Source organism: Cervus elaphus, chromosome 6 (assembly GCF_910594005.1).
Source record: "Cervus elaphus chromosome 6, mCerEla1.1, whole genome shotgun sequence".
Lineage (NCBI taxonomy): Eukaryota > Metazoa > Chordata > Mammalia > Artiodactyla > Cervidae > Cervus > Cervus elaphus.
Window position 1 is genome coordinate 11829264 of NC_057820.1, and position 24614 is coordinate 11853877.

General features: G+C 48.9%; 1 protein-coding gene across 1 annotated transcript in view; it reads left to right on the forward strand.

The window, feature by feature from the left end:
* The window catches only part of SLC2A9 (solute carrier family 2 member 9), a 208141-nt gene that overhangs the window by 61766 nt on the left and 121761 nt on the right, over positions 1 to 24614 (forward strand). The window contains exon 7 of the mRNA XM_043906186.1: positions 20299 to 20431. Within this exon, the coding sequence (XP_043762121.1) occupies positions 20299 to 20431 (133 nt within the window). The remainder of the gene's footprint in view (positions 1 to 20298; positions 20432 to 24614) is intronic.

Below are 24614 nucleotides of genomic sequence, written 5' to 3' on the forward strand. Positions count from 1 at the left end.
TTCAGGCTTTCCGGTGGGGCAGTGTGGGTCCCATTAGCTTCCTGGCTCGGCTCTAATTCAGTCTTCTTCTCAAACAATAGGAAAAAGAATTGTTCCTTAGCTTCTGTGTATCTTTGTTAGTAAAATGGGAATAAGTGTGCACAGCTCACTTGAGTGGTGAAAATTAGATGTAGTGATACACAGTTCTCAGGACTTGCTCCCTAATTAGCTCCATTTGGCTTCACTCCGTGCAAGGTATATGCTGGACCCCTCACTGTATCACCTCTCTCCTGTGAGACGCTAGAGTTAGCCGTTCCCACGTCAGTCTTCGGGCTTCCCAGGTGACTCAGTGGTAAAGAACCCGCCTGCCAAGGCAGGAGACGAAGGAGATGTGGGTTCGATCCCTGGGTTGGGAAGATCCCCTGGAGGATGAAATGGCAAGCCACTCTGGTATTCTTGCCTGGAAAATCCCCTGGACAGAAGAGCCTGGAAGGCTACAGTCCATGGGTCGAAAAGAATGGGACACAACTGAGCACACATGCACTTCAGTCTTTTGCAAAAGCTACTCCTCTCTTAGGAAGTTGGCTGGGTCTGCTGTGGAATCAAGTGGTTGTCCATGTGATGGTCTTTCCCAAGAACTGAGGTCTGAGGTCTTAGTTCTTTGTATCATCATAGATCTGATGGTGGGGTCTGTGACACTGAGGTGCTCCCTAAATGTAGAGGAAATGCGCAAACTTTTCTTGACCTTGGAATGATGAATGCCCCAGTTCATGAATTTTCTAATGCTTCTTTGCTCCTGAGAACACAAACAGACCCCCAGGCTTATCTGCTGTGATGTGTGTGGGCAAGCGGCAGGCCACCGAGTACTGCACTGTGGCTTTGGGCGGTCCCCTCTCCTGACCTCAAGTTCCTCATGTCTAAAAGGAGGGGCCTTTATGGAAGTCACTGCAGGGCTCCTGTCTGCTCTGGCTGCTGCATGATGGTTAATGCTCTGGGTGATGTGTGCCCCTGGGCTGGGGGCGCCACAGCCCCCAGTCAGCTCGGCTGGTATCTCAGTCTGCAAGCAAGGAAGGTTGAAGGGATACAAAGATAAATTTAATTGGTCTTGAAGCCATGTCATCTGGAATTTTAAAGGCAGTCTCTGAAGCTTGCCTGAACTTTGCTATCCTGTCTTCAAGACAGCTGCAGGGAAAAACAATTAGCCCAGCTGCCCTCTGAGTAGGTGGCCTGGAGTGGGTGTTGGAGGGGAGAGAGAATTCCCTGAGCCCCCTGAAGGGAAAGACGGGCAACTCTGGAGGTTTGCTTGGTCATAAGGTTTGTGCCCTATGGTTTACATGGCCCCAGCAGTCAGGCTTCTCAGATGGTAAAGCGTCTGCCTGCAATTCAGGAGACCTGTGTTTGATCCCTGGGTCAGGAAGATCTCCTGGAGAAGGAAATGGCAACCCACTCCAGTACTTTTGCCTAGAAAATTCCATGAATGGAGGAGCCTGGCAGGCTACAGTCCATGGGGTCACAAAGAGTCAGATACGACTGAGTAACTTCACTGACAGCCAGGCTGGTATGCCTCAGAGGGAACAATTCAGCAAAGGTCAGGCAGAGAGCAGGGTCATTGCATCATCAGACCTGGGCCCCAAATTCCAAAAGTTCACATTTCCTATGGGTTTGTTTTACCTGTTAATTCAGGAAATCCATGCAATAACCCTACAGATTAGGTACGGTATCATCCCCTTTTCATAGATGAGAACACTGAGGCAGAGAGAGCTGTACAGATGTGCTCAAGATCACACAAGTAATGAGCTGTGGAGCTGGGGTTTGAAGGCAGGTTGCTAGAATCCCTTCTGTTTTGGCCTTGGCCTGTCTTGGGCAGAACCCAGCTAAATAGAAATATTTATAAAAAATGCTCCCTACCCACAGCCAGCTCTTACTGTCTGGCTGGTCTATAACACGTTCTCTTCAACAAATCCTTCTGAACAGCACTGGTGCACCCTCCTCACCTCCAGGAGTTTGGCCACTTCACCATCATCTCTGTCTCACGAGGCTGTTGGGAGGACAAGAAGAAGGTGGATCTGAAATGCCTTGTGATCTACACATTGCAATACAAGTGTGCAAAGGGATCACATCACCTGCAGCCTCCGGGGCTCTTTGTGCAATGACTCATCCTCCCCGGGGCAGTGCCATCATTAGACCCATTTCTCAAATGGGGAGAACAAGTCTCAGGGTTATTCAGTGCCTGACTCTGGTTTGCACAACTGCTGAGGAGGTTGGTACCCTCAGCTCCTGGCTACCAGGCCCAGCCCCATCCCTTCCTCCATGTAGCAGCCACTGTGTCTTGGAAATAGGTCCTGAGTCACTTCATCCGGACCCCACCATCACCCTGGGAGGGGGGTAAGCCTTACAGGGATGGTCTGAGGAGGCTCCTGGGGGCTGAGCCTCCGAGATGGCAGCTCAGTCCCATCCTGACATTTGATTTGCTTGACTGCCTTGTTCTTGGTGCCTCTGAACCCCAGGCCCCCCGGGAGGCTCAGGATGGTCCTGCATTCACACAGTGGAGTAGAAAGACCAGAATTTGCAAAATGTTTTCCCTGTGACAAGCAGTGGGCTTCATCCACATCATCTCACTTAAATTTGCCTCAACCTGGGAGGTAGGTTCTATCATCATCCCATTTTGCAGATTGTAAAATGGAGACTCAAAGGAGAAACGCTGCCCAGAGCTATCTGGCCAGTGATCTTGGACATGATTTGAGCCTGGGGAGGCATTAGGAGTGTGTTATCATATGTGAGACCCCCGAGCACACTGCTTGGTCCTTCCTTTCCCCTCGGTGAGGACAGGAGTAGCCAGTTCACCTGTCATCCTTGGAGCATGTGCCCTTCACCCAGAAGATTCACAGAAGATGCTATTGAATAAATGGGTCAAAGCACCTCCCCCATTTCCAGAGGTGTCATTCTGTTTCAGGAACCGAGTTGAGTTTTTCACTGGCACTGTCTGATGTGATCCCCAAAACACAAAACAATCCTCTAGGATGTGATTACTATTATTACATCCATCTTGCAGATAAGCAAACTGAGTCTCATAGAATTTGGAGAACTTGCCCAAGGCCACCCGCTAGCAGGAGTCCCGGCCAGGACTCAGCCCAGGCAGTCTGGCCCAGACCCTCACTTGTATCACCCTGTCTGCCTATAACCAAAGCCATCCAGCCCAGGACTCTCACTTTACAGAGAACCTCTGCCCAAGACCCAGATCACAAAGTATGGGGCTGTCTTGGGTCCTTCACCCAGAGTCAGCCTGTGGTCGGGCACCCTCTAGTATCTGCAGCAAGCAGGAGCCCAGGCCATTTGGACTTTGTCTATTGATGATGTATTCATTCATTTGACAATCACTTACTGAGTTCCTACTGTGTGCCTGGCACTATTCTAGGCTCTATCCAGAAAAAAACAAAACAGACAAGGACCCCTGCCCTCGTGAACCTTGCATGTTCATGGAGGACACAGATCAGAGACAAGTAAATATTTAAAGTCGGGCCGTAATGAATTCTGTGAAACAAAGCAGAGGGGAGGTGGCGAGGACAGGATTTAGATTTAGAAATATGGGTGGTTGGAAGGTGCTAGAAGTTAGATGGATTAGAATGAGAGATTGGGCCCCAATTCAGGCCGCTTTAGCAGGCAGGAAGATATCTCTGGGGCCGAGATGCATATGAAGCATGGGAGCCATAGAGACGAATTGCTGGAGGAAGAATCCTAGCCTTTTCCCAGAGATGCCTCTGCAGGAACCTCATCTAACCTGGCTTCTTTCCTCTCCCTGCTGGTCTCAGTTTCTGTATCTATAAAATGGGCACAATAATACACACTCCCTAGGGCTTTATAGCATTAGAAAAGCTACTACATGGAAAAGTGCTTATTGCCTAATTTTGTAAATACTAATAGTTGCCATCTGGCCAAGTAATGGATCCCATGTTCAGCAAATGAAGCCTAAATTCCTCAGCTGGGCACCCAAGGCCCCTGAACTGGGGCCTAGTCTCTCATTCTAATCCATCTAGCCTCTTGTTGTTGTTCAGTCGCTAAGTCATGTCTGCCTCTTTGCGACCTCATGAACTACAGCACGCCAGGCTTCACTGTCCATCACTGTCCCTGAGTTTGCTCAGACTCACTCCGTTGAGTCGGTGATGCCATGCAACCGTCTCATCCTTTGCCACCCCTTCTCCTCTTGCCTTCAGTTTTTCCCATATCAGGGTCTTTTCCAATGAGTTTGCTGTTTGCATCAGGTGGCCAAAATATTGGAGCTTCAGCTTCAGCATCAGTCCCTCCAATGAATATTCAGGGCTGATTTCCTTTAGGATGGACTGGTTAGATCTCCTTGCAGTCCAAGGGACTCTCCAGAGTATTCTCCAGCACCACAGTTCAAAAGCATCAATTCTTGGCCGCTCAGCTTTCTTTATGGTCCAACTCTCCCATGCATACCTGACTACTGGAAAAACCATAGCTTTGACTACATGGATCTTTGTTGGCAAAGTGATGTCTGCTTTTTAAAATACTGTCTAGGTTTGACATAGCTATTCTTCCAAGGAGCAAGTGTCTTTTAATATCATGGCTGCAGTCACCATCTGCATTGATTTTGGAGCCCAAGAAAATGAAATCTGATCCTGTTTCCACCTTTTCCCCATCTATTTGCCATGAAGTGATCTAACCTCTAGCCCCATTCAATTACCCATATTTCCAAATCCCCCCTTATTCCCTCACCATCCCGAAATCCTCCCGCTGTTCCCACACTTGGGTACCATTTTTTCTCTTTCTGTCTCTCAATCCACATCCTTCAGCCTTCCAGAAAGATCCAACTCCAAACTCAAGTAAAGGAATATAACTGAACAGCCCTTCTAAAAATAGAAAGAAGCTGAACATCCCCTGCACTTGGCCTGATGCTCCGGACAAAAGCTTTTGCTCGCTCTGCTGAATCCTCATAATAGCCCTTTACCATGCCTTTGGTCCTTTCGGGTAACATCAGGACGTGCCCTTTCTTTGTGCTTGCCTCTGGTTTCATCCTGCCTGTAAGCCCATTAGGGGCTGGACCACTCTCTTCGGATTCACCTTCCTCTTTCCTGCACTGCCTGGTGTGGGGGAGATGATGCTGTCTGACTGAAGAAGCATTTCTGGGGGGAGGCTGTGCACCTCTCTTATGGGCTTAATTGGATGGAGGGGCCATCTTGGTCTAGTGGAAGCAGAGCTTGTTTTCTTCCAGGCAGAAGGAATTCTTTTGTTTCTCCAGTGCCAATCTGCGTGGTTTAATGGAGTCTGAGCGAGCTGGGAAGGCACAGGGCCCTGGGGAGATGAAAACCCCAGACTCTGTACTCCCATAATTGCATGAGGCAGATGTTGCTTCTGGCGGATTGGAAGTCTCAGTGCTTGGAAGAATAGGATTCCTCTCACGTGGAAATTGACCTCTCAGCTTCCCAAGCAGCACTCACTTACAAACATTCCTTTCTGTGTTTTGGACACTGAAGGGAGAATAACACCCAGTTAGCAGCCTGGGTCCCTGCCCAGGAGGACTTGGTGTTGACAATGACAGTGATTTGACAGAAATCCTCCCCCTCTCCATCCTGCACATACACACCCATCCATCAGACCCAGGCATGAATATTCAGGTTTCTGAGGCCCAGACCAGCTCTAGTTGTGAAGCTGAATCACAGCAAATGGATTTGAGCCTACAGACCAGGGATTTTACCATTTGGAATTCCAAAGGAAAGTGTGCATGATTCTAGAAAAGTGCCCCAAATAAAACGTATTCATGTCTCAACTTCATATTTGATTTGAAACAAATTTTAAATTTCTTTAGTCAAAATATTACATGTAAATGGTTTAAAAAAATGTAACACTACTCAGAGGCTTATAGGGCTTCTTCCCTGGTGGCTAGGTGGTAAAGAACCCGCCTGCCAATGCAGGAGATGTAAGAGACGCAGGTTTGATCCCTGGGTCGGGAAGATCCCCTGGAGGAGGACATGGCAACCCACTCCAGTATTCTTGCTTGGAGAATCTCATGGACAGAGGAGCCTGGCGGACTATAGTCTGTGACAACTTAGCACGCACACAAGAGGTTTATAGGGAATGTAAGAGGGAAGAGAGGTCCATTTTCTTTACCCCTTGAGCCTCTTATAACTCTTTTAACTATTTGATAATGCCCCTATGTTTTAAAATGATTTGAGCCATTTCCTTAAAACAAAACTATATCTGTACATAAATAATTTGTTATAACACTATGTCTGGATTCATTCGTTTTAGACATTCTCATTGACATCTTATTGTAACAGTTGAGGTCCAAGCCCACACTTGCAACACTATCCTTCCTCTCCTCTTGCTCTGTCCCACCGTGTGGTTATAGCACAGCTTCTTATAACTCACTGGCTAATATTTATATTATTACGATTATGCACCCTGATGACTTTCTTTTCTCATGAAGCTTTTTGTTTTTCCTGGAGTTAATAATTCCTCCATCGTTATTTCTTACATCTTTAGTTTTCTATGTGCCTATGGTTGATTTTTTTCCAAATGGTCCAAGATTAAACATTTGGCATTCCATTTGCAAAATGCTCAAATATGTCACTGGCCGGCAGTGACTTTCCATGCAGCCAGCTTCTTGACCAAGCTGGACTCCAGCATGTGAAGTAAGCACCAAGAGAAATTTACCAGATGACATGTTGATGGGCAGTCTTAGAAGTGTGTGCCAGGGAGCATCCATGAGGAGTCCTTTAACTGCCTTTGGTGTCGGGGCAGGACCCACAGGGAGGTGACATCTGAGCTGGTATTAAGGGAAGAAGGAAGAGTTTGCCAGGCAGGCCACCGGAAGTCAAGGAGCTTCTGGGGAAAGGGAATAGCGTACACAAAGATCAGAGGTGTCAGAGAACAGTTCTGTGAAAGAGCTTGAAACCACTGGGGAAGGAGCCACAGACCTGCAGCCAGGGCCACATGGAATGCCTTGAGCACCATGCTGAAGAGCTTGATCCTGGTGGCTTCTTTCCATGACAACGTGTGGCCTCTCCTTCTTAGCCTCCTGGACACAGGTCACAGCAATGCTGCAGCGGGGGGTCTTCAGAAGCCCAACCAGTCTTTTCTCCCAGACCCCCCTGTGCTCACCCACACACCCGCTCCCTGAATCACACACAGCCTGGAAGGAGGGATGTCCATGTGCCGAGTGGCTGGGGACAAGCAACAGCGCCAGAAAATTGTCCTCCTTTTGAAATCTCTGTGCTTCTTTTGACTTCAGTCTCCTCCTGACATTTAAGATATTTCAAAGATAAGGCGAAAATGTGAGGCTCTGAAAAAGCCCCCTTCTTGATGAAAAATGATGTTACCAAGTGGAAGCTCTCCCTGTGAGAAGGCGGCAGGTACCTGGGGGCTGGGAAGCGCCCACCCGCAGCATGCTGAGAGGGGTCCCGAGAAAGCTGATGATGGAGATTCACTGGGAAAAGCTAAAACACAGCCCAGGGGCTCCATGCCAGCCCCCTACCCCACCTACTGCTCTCCCCCTGCTCTTAATGACCTCCAACCTGCCTTGTCCTTCAGGGAACTTTCACAAATCGAATGCATGGCAATGTGAACAAGTTAAGGAAGTGAGACGTTAGCATTGCTTTGAAAATCCAGCCCATGCCCAAAGCGTGCAGAGAGTGGAGCAAGCTCGGAGGTGGAAGGGATGGGACTGTACACCCAGGTGCAGCCCAGCATCTCACAGATGAGAAGTCAGTGCCTGGGAGGGAGGGGTGCCCTGCTTGTTTGTCAGTGGGTTCCAGAAAGAACCACCAGGGCTGTCTGTGTCTGGGGAGGGGTACCAGATTGCTGACAGAGACCCCCAAGGGGGAGAGAGACTCCAAGGAGGAGGGACAGTGGCTGAGGAAATGAGATGGGAGTCCCTGGTTTTGGGTAGGCTGGTCTTCCACTCCCAGACTTCCCACTGAGGTCTGAGAGGTGGGTTTCATACATTCAACCCAGACACAAAGTCACAGGCTCAGAGCAGCAGACCTAACCTCAGAGTGAAGTGACTGAGAGTTGCTCAGTCGTGTCCACCTCTTTGTGACCCATGGACTGTAGCCTGCCAGGCTCCTCTGTCCATGGAATTCTCCAGGCCAGAATACTGGAATGGGTAGCTGTCCTCTTCTCCAGGGGATCTTCCCAACCCTGGGATCGAACCCAGGTCTCCCACATTGTAGAACCCAGGTCTCCCACATTCTTTACTGGCTGAGCCACCAGGGAAGCCCAAGAATACTGAAGAGGGTAGCCTATCCCTTCTCCAGGGGATCTTCTTCCCAACCCAGGAATCAAACTGGGGTCTTTTGCATTGCAGGAAGATTCTTTACCAGCTAAGCTACCAGGGAATCCCAAAATATGTTAATAGCGAACATGGAAGCCAAACACCAACCCTTTGGGATCTCATGGACTGTAGCTCGCCAGGCTCCTCCACCCATGGAATTCTTCAGGCAAGAATACTAGAGTGGATAGCTGTTCCCTTCTCCAGGGGATCTTCCCAACCCAGGGATTGAACCTGGGTCTCCTGCATTGCAAGCAAACTCTTTACCTCTGAGCTACAAGGGAATTCCCTAACCTCAGGCCCACCCTTCAATTAGGATGGCCTCTTGTGTTGGTTCAGAACCACAGCAAAGGGAAAAAGGAAGGAACATCTCTTGGCTCCCAATCATGTGCCAGGTCCATGCTAGAATACCAGTTAGTCAACCTCATAGCAACCTTGCAAAATAACTTAATTACTCTCCTCTGGGTGATTCCAGGGAGAATGCGAGGATGCCGAATTTGCTCAAGGCCCCAGAGCTAGTAAGTAGAAGAACCAGAATTTCAACTTGGGCCTAACACTGAAGCTGAGTGAGACTGTGAAAGGCCTGAGGTTGTGACCCCAGGTCAAAGAGCTCGTGGCTAAGGAGGCTGGTCCCTGACCACTGGCAGCCACACCTTCCATGTCCCCAGAATCCAGGTCATTGATAGGAAAAGTCCAAATCATGTTGCATCCTTGTGCTTTTGTGAGCCTTTGAACAAACCACATTTTTTTTTCTTCCTCTCTTGAGCTCCATTTGGCGAACCCTGATCTGATCTCAGATGATTCACAATGAGAATTTGTAAGAAGGAGGTGGCAGACAAAGCAGTGGTATGAGTGGGGCTGAACAACGAGACCAGAAACCAGGATGCTCCAAATAGAACCCAGAAGGCTGACAAAGGTATTAATAATGGGCTTCAAGTTCAGGGAGCGTCATTTAGAGAGGAAAGCTGGTTTAATGCCCTCAGGAAAGAGAAGGGTGATTTCCGTAAGTGTGGAAGCAGGGATATCGGACTGCCCAGGGCTTAGGAACACAGAGCTTGGTACCTCACTGCCTGGGGTGGGTGTGCCACTCTACCATTTTTAAGATGCCTGATTATGAATGCATAACTTCTTGGTGCCTCGGTTTTCTCATCTGTCAAATGGGAGTGAAGCAGGGGTGTTGTGAGGGTGAAACAGAGTCACTCTGTGTGAACCACTCAGCAAGTCCGCACGTGCTTAGCACCAGCCTATCACTGTAGGTTGGCTCAGGGAGGCACTCTGCAGGTCAACAAACTTGAAAAAAATTCACAGATTTCTCTCTAGAATAAGGAAGGGACAAGGTTGATTTCATGGAAAATTTTGCGGCAGGACTTTTAGCCCATCCCTCCACCTCTCCAGCCTCAATTTCCTTGTCTATAAAATGGGAATAATAGCTGCTGACCTTACTTTCCAGATTGCTCAAGAACCAAGCAAGGCAGAAGACACTTGAACCCTTTAAAAAGCAGAAACCTGTTTCGGGGAAGGAGAGGGAGCTGGTGTGTCTTGAAAGATGACCTCAGGCAGGACACTTAACTCACGTCTAGTACCTGGAACATCTCTCTGAGATGTGAATGTTATGCCCTGGGAGGGTAATTTAATTATTGTTGCTAAGACAGAGAAATACAAGGGTAATCATCCAGTCGTGCTCTTGAGGTCTTTCGTTGTTGAAGTCAGTGTCAGGCCGTCAGTATTACCGGAAACAGCCATTCTAGAACAGCACACTTGCTGCAATGACCTGAGCATCTTAGCATCTAGTTTGCACCCCGAGGGTGTCGGGTGGTGTTGACTTCTGCAGGATCTGTTGGGGAGACGGTGACAGACAGGCCAGTTCTAAGATAGTGGAAGGCGGGGCAGACACAGCCAGGCACGCGGTCGCCACTCCAGGGCTCTGTAAGCTGCGGCCAGCGGGGTCTCCCTCTGGAAGGTGTTTGAGGGGACATCTAGGTCAAGGGTTCCATGGACATTCATTGACTGGTGTTGGCTGCCTGATGAGACGCAGCTTGTGACAAGTAACAGGGGAGGAGCGTCACCTTTTCACAATACATCCCTTTGGAAGGTGACTGTTTATCGCTTCCCGAGTGGCTGCCCCCATGCCTGCTACACCTCGGCTTGGTGGAGCCCGTTCCAGTACCAGCACGAACTGCCGGAGCTGAGCTCGAGTGAATTCTGATGAATTCCATGCAGAACTTTCTATAGAAGAGCAGGACTGGCTCAGCCTAATGTCATCTGCATATCAATTCACTATTCAGCTCGCAGCTGCCATGACGGAAAGTGATGGCTATTGCTTTGCTTTGAGAAATGCGTGGTATCAGCGATAATGTCACAAAAGAGCCCCCTGCACACATCAGAAGAGTCAGGCTCCCATTCAACCCTGCACCCTCTCCCCCACTGACTCAGGTTCTCATGTGAGCTTGCTTGATCTACTTGACCTTGCTGAGTTTCAGTTTTCTCTTCTATAGACTGGAAATTATAATAATACTTTATAGGAGAATGTTATTCATGCTACTTGAGCCCTTTAATAGGAAAGTTTTAGCATAGATAGATAGATAGTTATTGGGTTGGCCAAAAAGCTTGTTCCATAAGATATTATGGAAAGACCTGAAGAAGCTTCTTGGCCAACCCAATATCTTACTTAAAAAGCAGGGATGTGTGTTATTTCATGGGTCTTCATCTTCAGCTGCAGCATTGCTCGCCTGTACCTTTCATCTTACCCAATATGCATTCAGACTGGAGGCATTTACTGAACACTTGCCAGGTGCTGGGTGTTGGAAAGAAACATAAAAGAACCTGGCAGGGGGTGGTCCTGGGGTGCTCAGTCTAGTTTAGAGTGATGCGCCTATAAGGAAATACAAGCTCCACAGGTAGCGAGTATTTTCATGGAATTCTGCACTGGGAAGAGATGCCATCCAGAGGAGGAAATGCTGAAGCTGGGAGGATACACAGATGTTCTACGGATAAGAGCAGGCACCCCTGGGAGAGGAAGCAGCTTGTGCAGAGGCGCAGCATCATGGAATCTGTTTGTTAGAGATGCCCGTGGGTTGGCAGGACCAGAGCAGAGGAGCAGAGGGCTGGGGTCTCTCCAGTGGCAAGACTGGAATCCTGGATGGATTCTCATCAGGCAGGGCTTTGTATTCCAGGCTAAGAGATTTCAACTTGATCCTGAGGGCAGTAGGGAGCTGCTGAAAGTTTCAGACGGAGAAGTAGTTTAGAACATCAGATTCACATTCTAGAAGGACCACTCTGAGACAGTGAGGGGAATGCAAGGGAAGCAGGGGGATTTCAGGACAGTTAAGATGCTGTTGGTAGAATCAAGGCAAAAATGCTGTCAGAACCTCCCCTAAGGCATATGCTAGCAAGTAAGAAGGGGAAGAGATGCCCAGAGATTTCAGAAACAGCCAACAGGACTATCTTAGTGTAGGCAGCAGTTCAGATGGCAGTGGGATGGTTGTGAGTTAAAGGCAAGAATCTCCATTTCATCAGGTTTCCAAAGTGGACTTCTGCATAGATGGGGATGGCCCCAGCTGTGGTCCAAGGGCAGGCATGGGTGGGCTGGGAGGTGGTGATTATGGAACCCAAGGGTTACCAGCAAAGCCGTCCACTGGGCAACTGGAAATGAGTGTGAGGAGCCCCCAATAAGAGTTGTGGGCTGGATGTGGAGATTTGGGGTCATGGCCCCATCCATGGGTCTTAGGTTGTGTTCCCCAGGGAAGAGACCCTGAGATGGGGATTTTTGAGCAGGAAGTTGGCTGGGGAGTGTTCTCAGATCAACACCTGCAGGTGGTAAAGGAAGGACTCAGCAGAAGGAGAGGATGAGCTGCCCTTAGTCACAGCAGAGGTCTCAGCCCACAGGGAGCTCTGGACCTGGGAGGGCCCAGGTATAGCAGAGGGAAGAAGACGGAAGAGAAAGCCTCTGTGCCCCTTGCACCAGCTAGCCATTGAATGCAGTTTGCTCCTAAGGATGGGTGAGTAGTTTTGTGGAGTAAGCCTCCTTCCAGGGCTTGTCTTGGGGGAAGGCAGGGACCCAGCCGTGGCCGCATAGCCAACAACAGTCCTGGCAGGTGGAGGATGACCCCTCGGTTCTGGGTCACACACCACTGTCTGCAGCAGGTGGAGTGGAGATGCTAGGCTTTCAATTGGTTGCCTCCAGAGTCACCCAGACAGCTTGAACAACCCAGCGTCCCAGCCACACCTGCAGGCCAGTTAACCCCAATCTCCACCTGTGGGAGACCAGGAACGTCAGTCATTTTCATAATCCCACAGGCGATTCCAATGTGCAACCATGTCTAAGAAACACTGCCTTGAGGGCATGGCATTTCCTGAAGCCATGGAGATGAACAGAAAAGCGCGCTAGGCTCAAAGCCCTGGGGAGGGGCTCAGAGATACTGGAGGAGAACCAGGAGAGGGGTGTCCTGGAAGGCAAGGGGCAGGGGATTCCACAAAGAAGTGGTCCCTTGCAGCAAGAACTGATGTGGTACCATGCCTAGGGAGAGGGTGACCCAGATGCTCTAAAATGTACCTAGAATTTGACTTTAAAGTCGTTGTCGATGATAGACACAGATGCTCCTGCGGAAGAAGAGTCTATGATTCACAGTTCTCCAGCGGAGGGGGCACACCACCCCATGCAGGGCGAGGAAGCACCAGGGTTGGTCAGGAGCAGAAGGAGGGAGGGCAGGGTGTAGCCCAGAGCCTTTATTGTGGCTTCCACGGAAGGAATGGGTGAGCCCGAGTAGGTAAGCTTAGGCAAGCTCAGGATGGCATAGTCTGAATAGTTTCAGTGGTCCCAGGACTACAGGGGCTATCTCTAGTTGCCTACTATCTGGCCCTGGGGTAATTTAGGACAGGGGATGTATTGACTTGGTGTGTGAGAGTTAGATAGAGGAAGTGGTCTGTGTAGGCTCTGGATTGGTTGGTTTGTATGTTAAAGGCATGCTCCCAGGCAAGTTATTTGCTAGGAATTCACTAGCCTAGGGGGGGAAGTATCTCCAAGATCAGTAAGGCTCCAAGATATCAGATCATCATAAAACATAGGAAATAAAAAGCATAGTTAATAGACAAGCCCTGAGGGCCCTCAGCTTGAAGGTCAGAGAAGGCTGGGCTTCAGCTCAACTCACCTCTTAGGGTGCTGGGCACAACTTTCAGAATACTCAGGAGCCTTGACCTTGGGTTCCTTGGGGCTGCAGAGGAGAGGACTCTCCAGAAGAGAATGAGGTGCAAACTCCCAGGTCAGGGAAACTGTAGTGGGAGAGGGGTTGGTTCTAAGGATGGAACTCTACAGAATTCCCCTGAAAATGCTCATGAGGAGAGAAGATCCATGAGAAACATCTGCCAGCCCCAGAGACCTGACCCAGTTCGTCACCACTGTTTCATCTTAGAGGAGTCAGACACTGAATAGAAGCCAGGGAATTGCAGGGGGAGGAGGAAAAATGAGACGCAACCATCAATCCCCCACCCCCAACTCTTTCCACTGTAGACTCCAGCTTGAAGCAGGCTTGGACTGGGGGAATAGAAAATATGTCATTCAGTCAGGTTGATTTCATTATCATTTTGAAACTGTGGTCTTAAGACCATCTAAAACCACTGAGATGAGGAAGGGAAGGGCATTCTCACTGATTCCATTTTGAACAAATGTAGGAGATAAAAGGGCTTCCCAGGTGGTGCTAGTGGTAAAGAATCTGCCTACCAGTGCAAGAGATATAAGAGATGTGGGTTCTGTCCCTGGGTTGGGAAGATCCCCTGGAGGAAGGCACAGCAACCCACTCCAGTATTCTTGCCTGGAGAATCCTATGGACAGAGGAGCCTGGCAGGCTACAGTCCGTAGGGTTGCAAAGAGTCAGACATGACTGAAGTGACCTAGCACACATGCAGAGGAGATGAAAACCAAGGTTGTGTTTCAATAACACCATGAACTGTGTGTTTTTAAACTGCATTGCAGTTACATTGGTAAAGTATCCAGCACGGAGCTTGGCACGTGGAGAAGTGGATAAATGCTAGCCTTGATTCTAGTGGATGAGATTTTAAATAGGAAGACATTCAGAGAAAAATAACCCAGTTTATCCCCTCATAGTTGAGAAGAGAGATTTCCTTCTAGCCCTTCTCACCTCCAGCACCTGTCCTGGTGGTGGTAGGAGAGGCCCCAGCATCACCTTACTTGCTCCTCTTGAGTGGAGGGGGGGCGGGTTGGGGGGGACACAATATACTGTCCTTAAATTAGAACCTGACTTGGGATAAGATCAATGATTCCAACTCTACTTAAAAGTTCGAGCTGTCTCATCAGGGTCCAGGAGGGTTTTATTTATGGAAATACCTGAAGTCATCTATAGCCTGAGGGAAATAAGACCTAGAAGTCTATTTTTGAAAAGGAAGTCTCGGTAGATTAAAGAGGAAGACAATGGAGTTTTTGCGAGACTCACTCACCTTACCGAAGAGAAAGCGATAATCATCTCTGCTGACAAGACTATCCATTTTTCTTTCTTCTCAAGTGAAATCAGCATGTGTAAGGGCTCTGACCTCAGGCATTACTGAACACATCAGGGTCCAATTGGCACCAAAAAGACTCATCAACCGAGAAGGGTGGGGTGGGGTGGGAGGTGGAAAGAAGGTTCAAGAGGAAGGGCACATATGCTTACCTATGGCTGATTCATGTTGATGTGTGGCAGAATCCAACCCTCAGTGGGTAAAGAATCTGCCAGCAATGCAGGAGACACAGGAGACGTGGGTTCCATCCCTGGGTCAGAAGGATCCCCTGGAGAAGGAAATGGCAACCCACTCCAGTATTCTTTGTAGGGTATAGTTCCGGTGAGGCAGATAAGGAAAGACGACCTCAACAGAAGTAGGTTACCTTTATTCAGGCAAGGAGGGGTGACAGTCGGCCTAACGACCAGGCTGAGCGCCGAGAGGGATCAGGGAGGCTTCATACTTATAGGGAGGTTTGTGGAAGTGATAAGGGAAACGTTAATCAGGCGGGATATTTTGAGTATTCTTTTGTTGAGATGACATTTGTAGTTGGGCAGGGGGTGATAAGTCTTCTGGGCGGATGTAGGGGGTGCAAAGTTCCTGGACAGGGGGCGATAAGTCTTCTGGGCAGGTGTAGGGGGTGGAAGGTTTCTGGACAGGGGTTGATAAGTCCCAGATAGATGCGACCGGCCTGGAGCATCAGGGTGGAACTAAAATTCTGTTTTGTTTTCTCCAAAGTTAGATGATTCAGCAAGGGGCCTTTGAGACTGTTGTTCTCTTTTCTAGGCCCAAAAGACTCCTTCATTCTTGCTTGGAGAATTCCACGAACAGAGGACCCTAGGGGCCTACAGTACCTGGGGTCTCAAAGTGTCAGACACAACTGAGCGACAAAGCACACACAATATTGCAAAACAATTATTCTCCACTTAAAAATAAAATAAAATTTTTAAAAAGACTCATCTGAGATTTACTCTCTGTACCTCCTAGTGGTCCTGAGTTAGATAGGTCATGTGCGTACATGCTACATCACTTCAGTCATGTCAGTCTTTGCAACCCCATGGACGACAGCCCGCCAGGCTCCTCTGTGCATAAGAGTCTCCAGGCAAGAATACTGGAGTGGGTTGCCATTCCCTCCTTCAGAGAATCTTCCCAACACAGGGATGGAACCCACATCTCTTATGTCTCCTGCACTGGCAGGCAGATTCTTTATCTCTAGTGCCTCCTGGGAAGCCCTAGGCAGGTCATACCGGAAGCCCTAGGCAAACACAGCCCAAGTTGTGTCCAGCTGCTTGCTGCTGAAAAGGCTATACAGAGGCAAGCTTGGTGGAAAGGGAAGTTTGCTTTATTTTGGTTGCTGGCAGCTGGGTGAGAGGGCAGATTTCTGTCCAAAGGTTGACTCCACAACCCACCCCACCACCAACAACAATCAGGGTTGGGCAAGAGGTTTTACAGGTGGAGGGAGGGGGCTCCATGTAGAAAGAGCACACTCAGCTCTGACAGCCGTCTTGAAATTGGTCATGCGATGGTCTGATCAGCATCACTTTGATTAAGTATAGTTGACCTTCAGTTCCAGAATTGGTTTGTTCTCGTTTCCCAAAAAAGTTCCTGCTTATTTATTTGGGTCTGGAGAAGGAAATGGCAACCCACTCCAGTATTCTTGCCTGGAGAATCGCATGGACAGAGGTGCCTGGCAGGCTGCAGTCCCTGGGGTCGCAAGAGTCAGACACGACTTAGCAACTAAACCACCACCATCACCATTTCTTTGAGGCCAACTCTCAGAATTGTGGCAGCTTATGTTATGGCCACAGTCTGGTCATCATATAATTAACTTCTTCCACCTGATAGGGTTTTTTTTTTTTTTTCCTGATAGGGGTTTTAATATCCATAAGACAGCTCACAGGATATGGCTTAGAATATTATCCATAGTCCTTGACTTTGCTTAATAACTAAACTATTATTATTTAGTCTGTTGGATGGTTTTCCTTTGTTTCCGCATTTTCTCACTTCTCTGATTAAACTTACTCTTTGGCTAAAAAATTTCCCCCAGACAAAAGGCAGGTGGAGGACATGAGGGGCAAGGACCATAGGCTTTTCCCAGAGCATCAAATTAGAGAGGTACCTCCCAGGGGTGGCATCCTTGGAGCTGCCATTGGGTGGAAGAAGGAGGGGAGCTGGAAGGTACTCCTGGAGAAGGAACAGCACGTACAGATGTGCAGAGGCGTGATCCACTCAGGCTTATTGGGAATGATGACTGCAGGGCCAGGGAATGCTGGAGACGTGGGAGGTTGGCTGGAGGATGGGTCACGGATGGCTTTGCTGCTGTTCAATGGCCCTTGGACCCGGCTCTGAGGACAACCAGGAGCCTTTGAACTGAGATGGACACCCTCCATTTCCTTGAATCTACAATGCAACATTTCTGGAATCATACTTCTGTGTGTAAATTGACAGTTTATGCAATCCAAATCTAAGCGTCATCGTGGCCCCTTCCAAGATCAAGAAGGAATGTTATCTTTATCACCTGACTGGTTGGTGGTGAGGCAACAAGATGATGGTTCAGGAATCTAAATGTCAGTTTGCTGATTCCAACCAGCCTGGGGGTCTACATGCTGGTGGGCAGCAGTTTCCATGTGGTGGGGTCTTTGTTTCTGTAGAAACAACTCAAGGACATGCATTGGGTTGCCATCTCTTTCCCCAGGGAGCAAGCAAGGTCCCTGACACTCTAAGGCTGGATAACTGTTTAAGTGACTGGGTGATGCAGTTTCTCTAACGATTAACTCCTTGAGCCTGCTCCTTGTTTGCGAATATAACTTGTTACTGTGTCCAGAATGAGGAAGAGATGGTTAGATAGCATCAGCGATTCAATGGACATGAATTTGAGCAAATGCCAGGAGACAGTGAAGGACAAGGCAACCTGGCATGCTGCAGTCCATGGGGTCCCAGAGTGGGATACAACTGGTCAACTGAACAACTGTTCAACTGAACAACAGCAAAGTGGCTTTTTCAGCTCACAGGGAGACAATCTGACCTTGCCCACCTGTGAATGGCTAGAGAAAAGAAGATAGTAACATTTTCCCTCCTATTTTGCACAATAAATGGCCTTTTTTCTTTATTTCCTCACCTCCTCTTCCTTTCTGCTCTATAAAAGAAGCTGGCATCCAGACCCCCAGAAGATGGCTTTTTGGAGACACCAGTCTGCCATCTTCTATGTCAGCTGGCTTTCTGAATGAAGTTGTATTCCTTGCCTCAACATTTTGTCTCCAATTTATTAGCCTGTCATGTAGCATATAGAACAACAACACAGCACTTCCCAGGTGGCACTAGTGGTAAAGAACCCATCAGCCAATGCAGGAGACGTGGGTTCAGTCCTTGGGTTGGGAACATCCCCTGGAGGAGGAAATGGCACCCCACTCCAGTATTCTTGCCTGGAGAATCCCATCAACAGAAGAGCCTGGGGGGTTGTAGTCCAAGGGGTTGCATGAAGCCACCTAGCACGCACGTAATAACAAAAGCAACGAAAAGCAAGGGTTAAAGTCAAAGAAGCAGATCCAACTGGGCTCGTCTCCATTACAAGGGCGCTGCGGTCTCCACCTCAGGATGGACTCCTCCTGGCAGGACTGACCGGAGGCCAGCTGAACCTTTGACAGGTGCGAAGCCTTTCCAGGTCTGGACACATCTCCTTTTCTCCTTGACTGTCTCCTTGTACTTTCTTAGGAAAGAAAATGCTTGAGAATTCCAGGTTGAGAACTTTGTTTTTCCTCTTTGTCCCCTTCAAAACGCCTCCTTCTGACTTCTTCTTTCAGAGGGGCAGTGAGAGTTCATTTGTAAACCTGGGTTTAAAAAAAAAATCAGGGCAAATGCTGCCTTAATCAGCATAATAATAAAGACTCTGTGCTGCATTTAAGCTATGTAACAGGTGAATGGTGCTGCTCCTGTGTGCTAAGTCGCTTCTGTCGTGTCCGACTCTTTGTGACCCCATGGACTATAGCTCGCCAGGCTCCTCTGTCCATGGGATCTACAGGCAAGAATACTGCAGTGGGTTGCCATACCCTCCTCCAGGGGAACTTCCTGACCCAGGGATCGAACTCACGTCTCTTAAGTCTCCTGCATTGGCAGGTGGGTTCTTTACCACTAGCGCCACCTGGGAAGCCCTCAAAGGGGCTCAAAATGCCTCTTTAATGGAGTATGCTGTAGGTTCCGGGGTGGCCTGTGTCTGGAGGCCCCACCACCCTCACTTCCGTGGGGACTCGGGAAAGCTCCAGCTGACCTTCAGTGACGGGGGCAAGATGAGTCAGGTCACGGGCCTCGGAGGTGTCTGGCTGGTGACACCAGCAGAGCAGTCGCTTCTTCTGCACACCTACTGGGTGCTGGCAAAGCATAAAGCCCACAGGCCAAGCTTTATCTGAGCCCACTCTCACGACTGCTGGAGAGGTGGCCGCGGCTGTGCCCATTCCCCGGGTGAGGAGAAGGGGATTCGAGGGGCCATGAGAATGTTCTCAGCCACACAACCTGGAAAGACCAGAGCCCCTCAGGCTGGCCTTGCTGCCCCTGGGGCCTCTGATTCAGCCAGTTCTTGGCTTCCCCAAACTCCTCCTTCTCAAGGTCACCCTATTGCAGGAAGGGGGAGCCTTTCCAGGGCCCCAGAGTGGGCTCTTATCTAACACAGAACTGAATTGTCTGAGGAGACACACGTGCTGTCAAAGCAAAAGACTTTATTGGGAAGGGGCGCCTGGGCAGAGAGCAGCAGGGTTGAGGGAACCCAGGAGAACTGCTCCGCCAGGTGGCTCACAGTCTCGGATTTTGCGGTGATGTGACTAGTTTCCAGGTTGTCTCTGGCCAATCACTCTGACTCAGGGTCCTTCCTGGAGGTGCGGGCATCACTCAGCCAAGATGGATTCCAGTGAGGAGGATTCTGGGAAGTTGACAGGACATTTGGGCTGGTGTCTCCTCTTCTTTTGACCTTTCCCGAATTATTCTGGTTGGTGGTAGTTTGTTAGTTCTGTGTTCCTTACCACAGTCTCCTGTTGTAAGATAACTCATGCAAGTGGTTGCTTTCAGGCCTGGCCAGGGAAGGTGGTTTCGGTCATTGGTTCCCCTAACTAAACCACAGTCTCATGCTTTGAGGGGGTGGGGTCAGCTTTCTGGGGTTGTCTCTGGCCAGTCATCTTGCTTGTGCCCACATTTGATGTGACTCAGGGTCCTTCCTGGTGGTGCGAGTATCTCGTAGACAAGATGATTCCAGAGTGAGGGCTTCGAGGAGGTTGGCAGGACTTATGGATGGGCATTTCTTCCCCTCTTTTGGCCCCTCCTGAATTTTCCCATTTAGTTTTGGGACCTCCTGTCGTGAAACAACTCGTACGAGCAGTATGGCCAGGGTGGGCGGTCTCAGTCAACGGTTCCCTAACAAAACCAGTGTCCAGTCCCTCCCTAGTCTTTGTTCCTGGGGTTTATCCTGGGTAGGGGGACCCTGTGCAGAAAGCAGAAGCTGCCTGGCCCAGGGGTCCAGCTCCCCCCATCATTCACCAGCCCCCTTTTTCTGCCTTCAGGAGAGCACCTGGCCGTATCTGTTTGGAGTGATCGTCATCCCCGCCTTGGCCCAGCTGGTGAGCCTGCCCTTTCTGCCCAAGAGCCCGTGCCACCTGCTCTTGGAGAAGCATGACCAGGAGGGAGCTAAGAAAGGTAGGGCGCCCTTTGCCTGGTCCACGCAGCTCCCATCTCTTCACAGGGTCAGGGCCCCAGGGCGTGCATGCACACCCGTCCTGTCTCATCTTCCTGTCTGTCTTCCCATCTATCTGTCTGTGGGTGGCCCTGAGTGGGGACACAGATCACAGTGTGGACTGAAACAAATAGCACATCGTGAGAGTTGTGAGTTAAGTTTTATCTGTGGCAAAATGAGGACTGCAGTCCGGGAGACAGCCTCTCAGCTGGCTCTGAGAAACTGCTCCAAAAAGATATGAGGAGTGTCAGTATATATGTGATTTTGCTGAAGCGGGATGCATGTGGTCAAGCATGCATGTTGGCAAAAGTTTGCTGGTAAGTCACAAGGAACAGATGTCACTGTTAATGGTTTCAGTGCCTTTCTAGATGTGAGAATATGCAAGACTTTGGGCTCATAAAATCTTCTGAAAATATCTAACTATCTGAAGGCCTGCTCTGCCAGTTTTGCACAGAGAGCACCTTATTCCTGATCTCTGCCCTGAACTCCTTTTAGGGGGTATTGAAGCTCAGTGACTGAAGTGGCTACTGACTTAATCCTTGTAGAACCAGATGGCTGGTGACAGTTTTTCAGTTATCAGTAGAGAGACCCTGAAAAAGCCAAGACAGAGCAGGATAAGACCCAGGTCTGCTCACCTCTGTGCAGTGTCTCTCCATGGCCACCTCTCGGGTGGTCCCAACCCCAGAGATGCTGCAAACACAGGTTTCTTGGTGGTTCAGTGTATCCTAGCCCTCCCGCTGTCATTCTCTTCCTCACTGATCAGCTTTCCCATCAAGCACAGAATAAGCCCTCATGTCACCCCAGCACGGGGCCTCTGCACCAAGACCCAGTGGAACATTCCTTTCAGCCCTTCGAGGGAGCAGAAATATACCCATTTTACAGGAAGGAAGCTTGAGGCCCACGTAGGGCTTGCCAGTTGTCTTGTGTAGCTTTTCTTAACCCTTTGAATGGTGAGGTGCTGAACCAGGTTCAAAGCACAGCTTAAAGAATCAGAGGCATTTCCACAGAGCCCAGAAAAGGCAAAATGACTTTGCCTGGAGACAGACAATGTAAAGTGAACAACTTTGGGCTTTATTAAGCAGGACATGGTCGAGAGCACCGTGGTTCAGCATGAGGGCTGGGAGTTAACTAGTACAGCCTTCACATCCCAGCTCTGCAGTCTGACCTCGACCTGGTCTTTTCACTGTTCTGATTCTCAGAATCGACATCTGTAAAAAGGACATGATGTAAACTTCCCCTATGGGCTTCTTGGAAGGATTAAAGTAGATATCTGTGTCTATGTCTGTATCTATATTCAGTCCACAGTATTACCTGCTGTCATCATTACTGAGCTCTCTGTCCATTTTCTTATTACCCATACTGTGTCCTCTAATCTAAATTTCCCTAATGTCCACCTCCAAGAAAAAAAAATTAATAATTATATGTAGTCTTTAGTTTACTATAATTTGTGCACAAAAATATCCAAAATTTAAAGTCTAAGTAACCTAAGTATCTTCTGAATTGACAAATGTTGTGACGAAATATTAATCACCTCCTGTGTTTTTGTTGAGCAGTTTTGGGTTTGGATCTATTTTCTCATTTATAACATTTCTATAACATGAGATCAGAGAGCATTATCATTACCTTCGTTTTTTGGATGAAGAAACAGAGGCTTACAGGGGTGAAGTGACTTCTCCAAGCCCGTGGTTATATGGTTTCTGGTTTCTAGAGGCCTTTAAAAACTGATGGAGAGGACAGATCTTTCTTCTGTAGAGTGCCCACATACACAAAATTTGTGGAGCTTGGTGTTGGGGATGGAACTTGAACCCTCTCCCCTAGAAGCCCACAAAGGACCCTGGTTAATGCTCCACCCCCATCTCACAGCCAGCTAGGGATAAAAGGATTGAAACCCAAAGATGACTGTCCTCCCTTCTCTCACACACACAGAGGGACACGGATGGGTAGTGGTCTAGAGTCTTCCCGTGGTGCCCGTGTGGAGGCAAACTATCCAAAAATCAGGCTTCAGGAAAGAAGGCTGATGGTCAGATGGTGGAGGCTCTGGAGTAAAAAGAAGGAAGTTGAGAAAGAGCCAATGGGATCTGATTCCCAAAAGCAACTGGGTTATATGTTGCTGTTGTTCAGTCGCTAAAAGTGTCTGATCCTCTGCTAGCCCATGGACGGCAGCACGCCAGGCTCCTCTGCCCTCCACTGGCTCCCTCAATTTGCTCAGATTCATATCCACTGAGTCGGTGATGCTATCTAACCATCTCATTCCCCACGCCCCCTTCTCCTTTTGCCTTCAATCTTTCCCAGCTGTTAGAAGGCAGCGGTTCCTCCAGCTTGATCTCCTGGCATGCAAGGACCTCCATCCACCCATCTGACTCCATTGGGGAGGAACTCTTGGGAAACGTTCCGATTAAGTACAGTTGGAATGGGCAGTGCATGCGAATGCCCGGCAGTGAAAAAGGTTTAAAAGATTTATTTCATAGCACAGCAGGGAGTGAGAGAGAAGGCCAGTGGTAAAAAGTGATAAATATTACATGTGTGCTTTATAAAAAGGACAAAAATGTTGGCCTTGGATTGAAACAGAATATTGAAATCTGCATCTGTACTAATATTAATAAAAGTGCTCATTTCACTCCAGGCATTCAGCAAACATGACTATTTACTGTGCTGGGTGCTCTGCCAGGCGCCAGGGAGAGCGCCTCCCCAGGAGGTAACAGGGACACCTAGTTATGGGCCGGGCACACACTCCTAATTAACGGCTTACCCACACTGAGAACTATTTCACTCTCATTACTTCAGGTGTATTAGATTGTTAATCCCTTCTTACCATAGAAAGTAGATCATGTTATTACTTCCATGGGAGAGCTTAGATAAAGACAGCTAGCAAACGGCAGCCCTGGGATTTGAACTCTGACAGTCTTGCTCTGGATCCTACGTGCATAAACAAAACACTTATCTCTGAGCACCTTGTTTGGCACCACGGGAAATATACCTCGCCTGGTCTGTGGGCAGGGGTGTGTCCAGGGGCGGGGCCAGCGGGGTGGCTTAGATGTTCTGCCCACCCCTTTGTGGTGTTGAGTGCAGGGGGCATGCTCCGGTACCCTGCTTTTGCTTCCAACTTCCTGTTTTTGCTCCAGCTCTTCAGAAGTGCATTTGGGTTTTGGTTTTTTTTTTTTGTCTGTTTGTATTTTGTTGTCCATAATTTGGGACAGCAGTGGCCCAGCAGTAAAGAATCCGCCTGCAAGCCAGAGACATAAGAGACATGGATTTGATACCTGGGTCTGGAAGATGCCCTAGAGGAGGACATAGAAACCCACTCCAGTATTCTTGCCTGGAGAATCCCATGGATAGAGGCTACTGTCTGTGGGGTCACAAAGAGTCTGGCATGACTGAAGTGACGGGGCATGCATGCATGGCCATAATTTGCCCCAGCTGCGCATGCGCTCAGTTATTTTTAGTCCCTCATAGCTCCTTTGTACTTTGTTGCTCGAGGAGAAATTTGTCCAGGTGCAGGCATTGCAGCAAAGGGTTTCGAATCCCAGGCTGTCATAAGAGGAGATCCAAGTATGGAACAGGCTGTTTACGCAGGCAGGGAGTTCTCATTTCTGGAGGTGTCTGAGCGCCAGGCAGGAGTAGGAACAACCACTGGAAGCAGCCAGAAGGTCCAGCTCAATCAACACCCTACTCCACTATCCACCAACCTCCTCTAGGCCTTGGCTACCTAATTTCTGAGAAGGGAAATATCACAACTGTCCAGCCTCTGGTTGAGACAGACAAGATCAAGTACAGTGATGTTTTTGGGAAGAGGGCTTGGCAAGCTGTGGATTGCGCACTGAAAAAGGAGATTGTCTGCTTTTGCCAGGTGGCTTGCTGCATGACCTTGCTTTTGAAGAAAGGGATTCTATGGCTAAAGTGATGTAATATCTTTTGCTCTGGGAATGGAGAGTTTGTTTAATGTTGGGGGGAGAATCACCCCCAACTCTCTAACAAATCAATTGTCATTTATACCTGAGCTGTTCCTGTCCTTTTCCGTGACATTTCCATCATGTTTATTGGTGGTACCCTCCCCGTGTTCGTGCCTTAACCATGTCTCCTTATGACTGTTTTCTTATTATTAATATCATGTGTGGTCAGAAGAAAAATGGCCTCCAGGTATGTCCA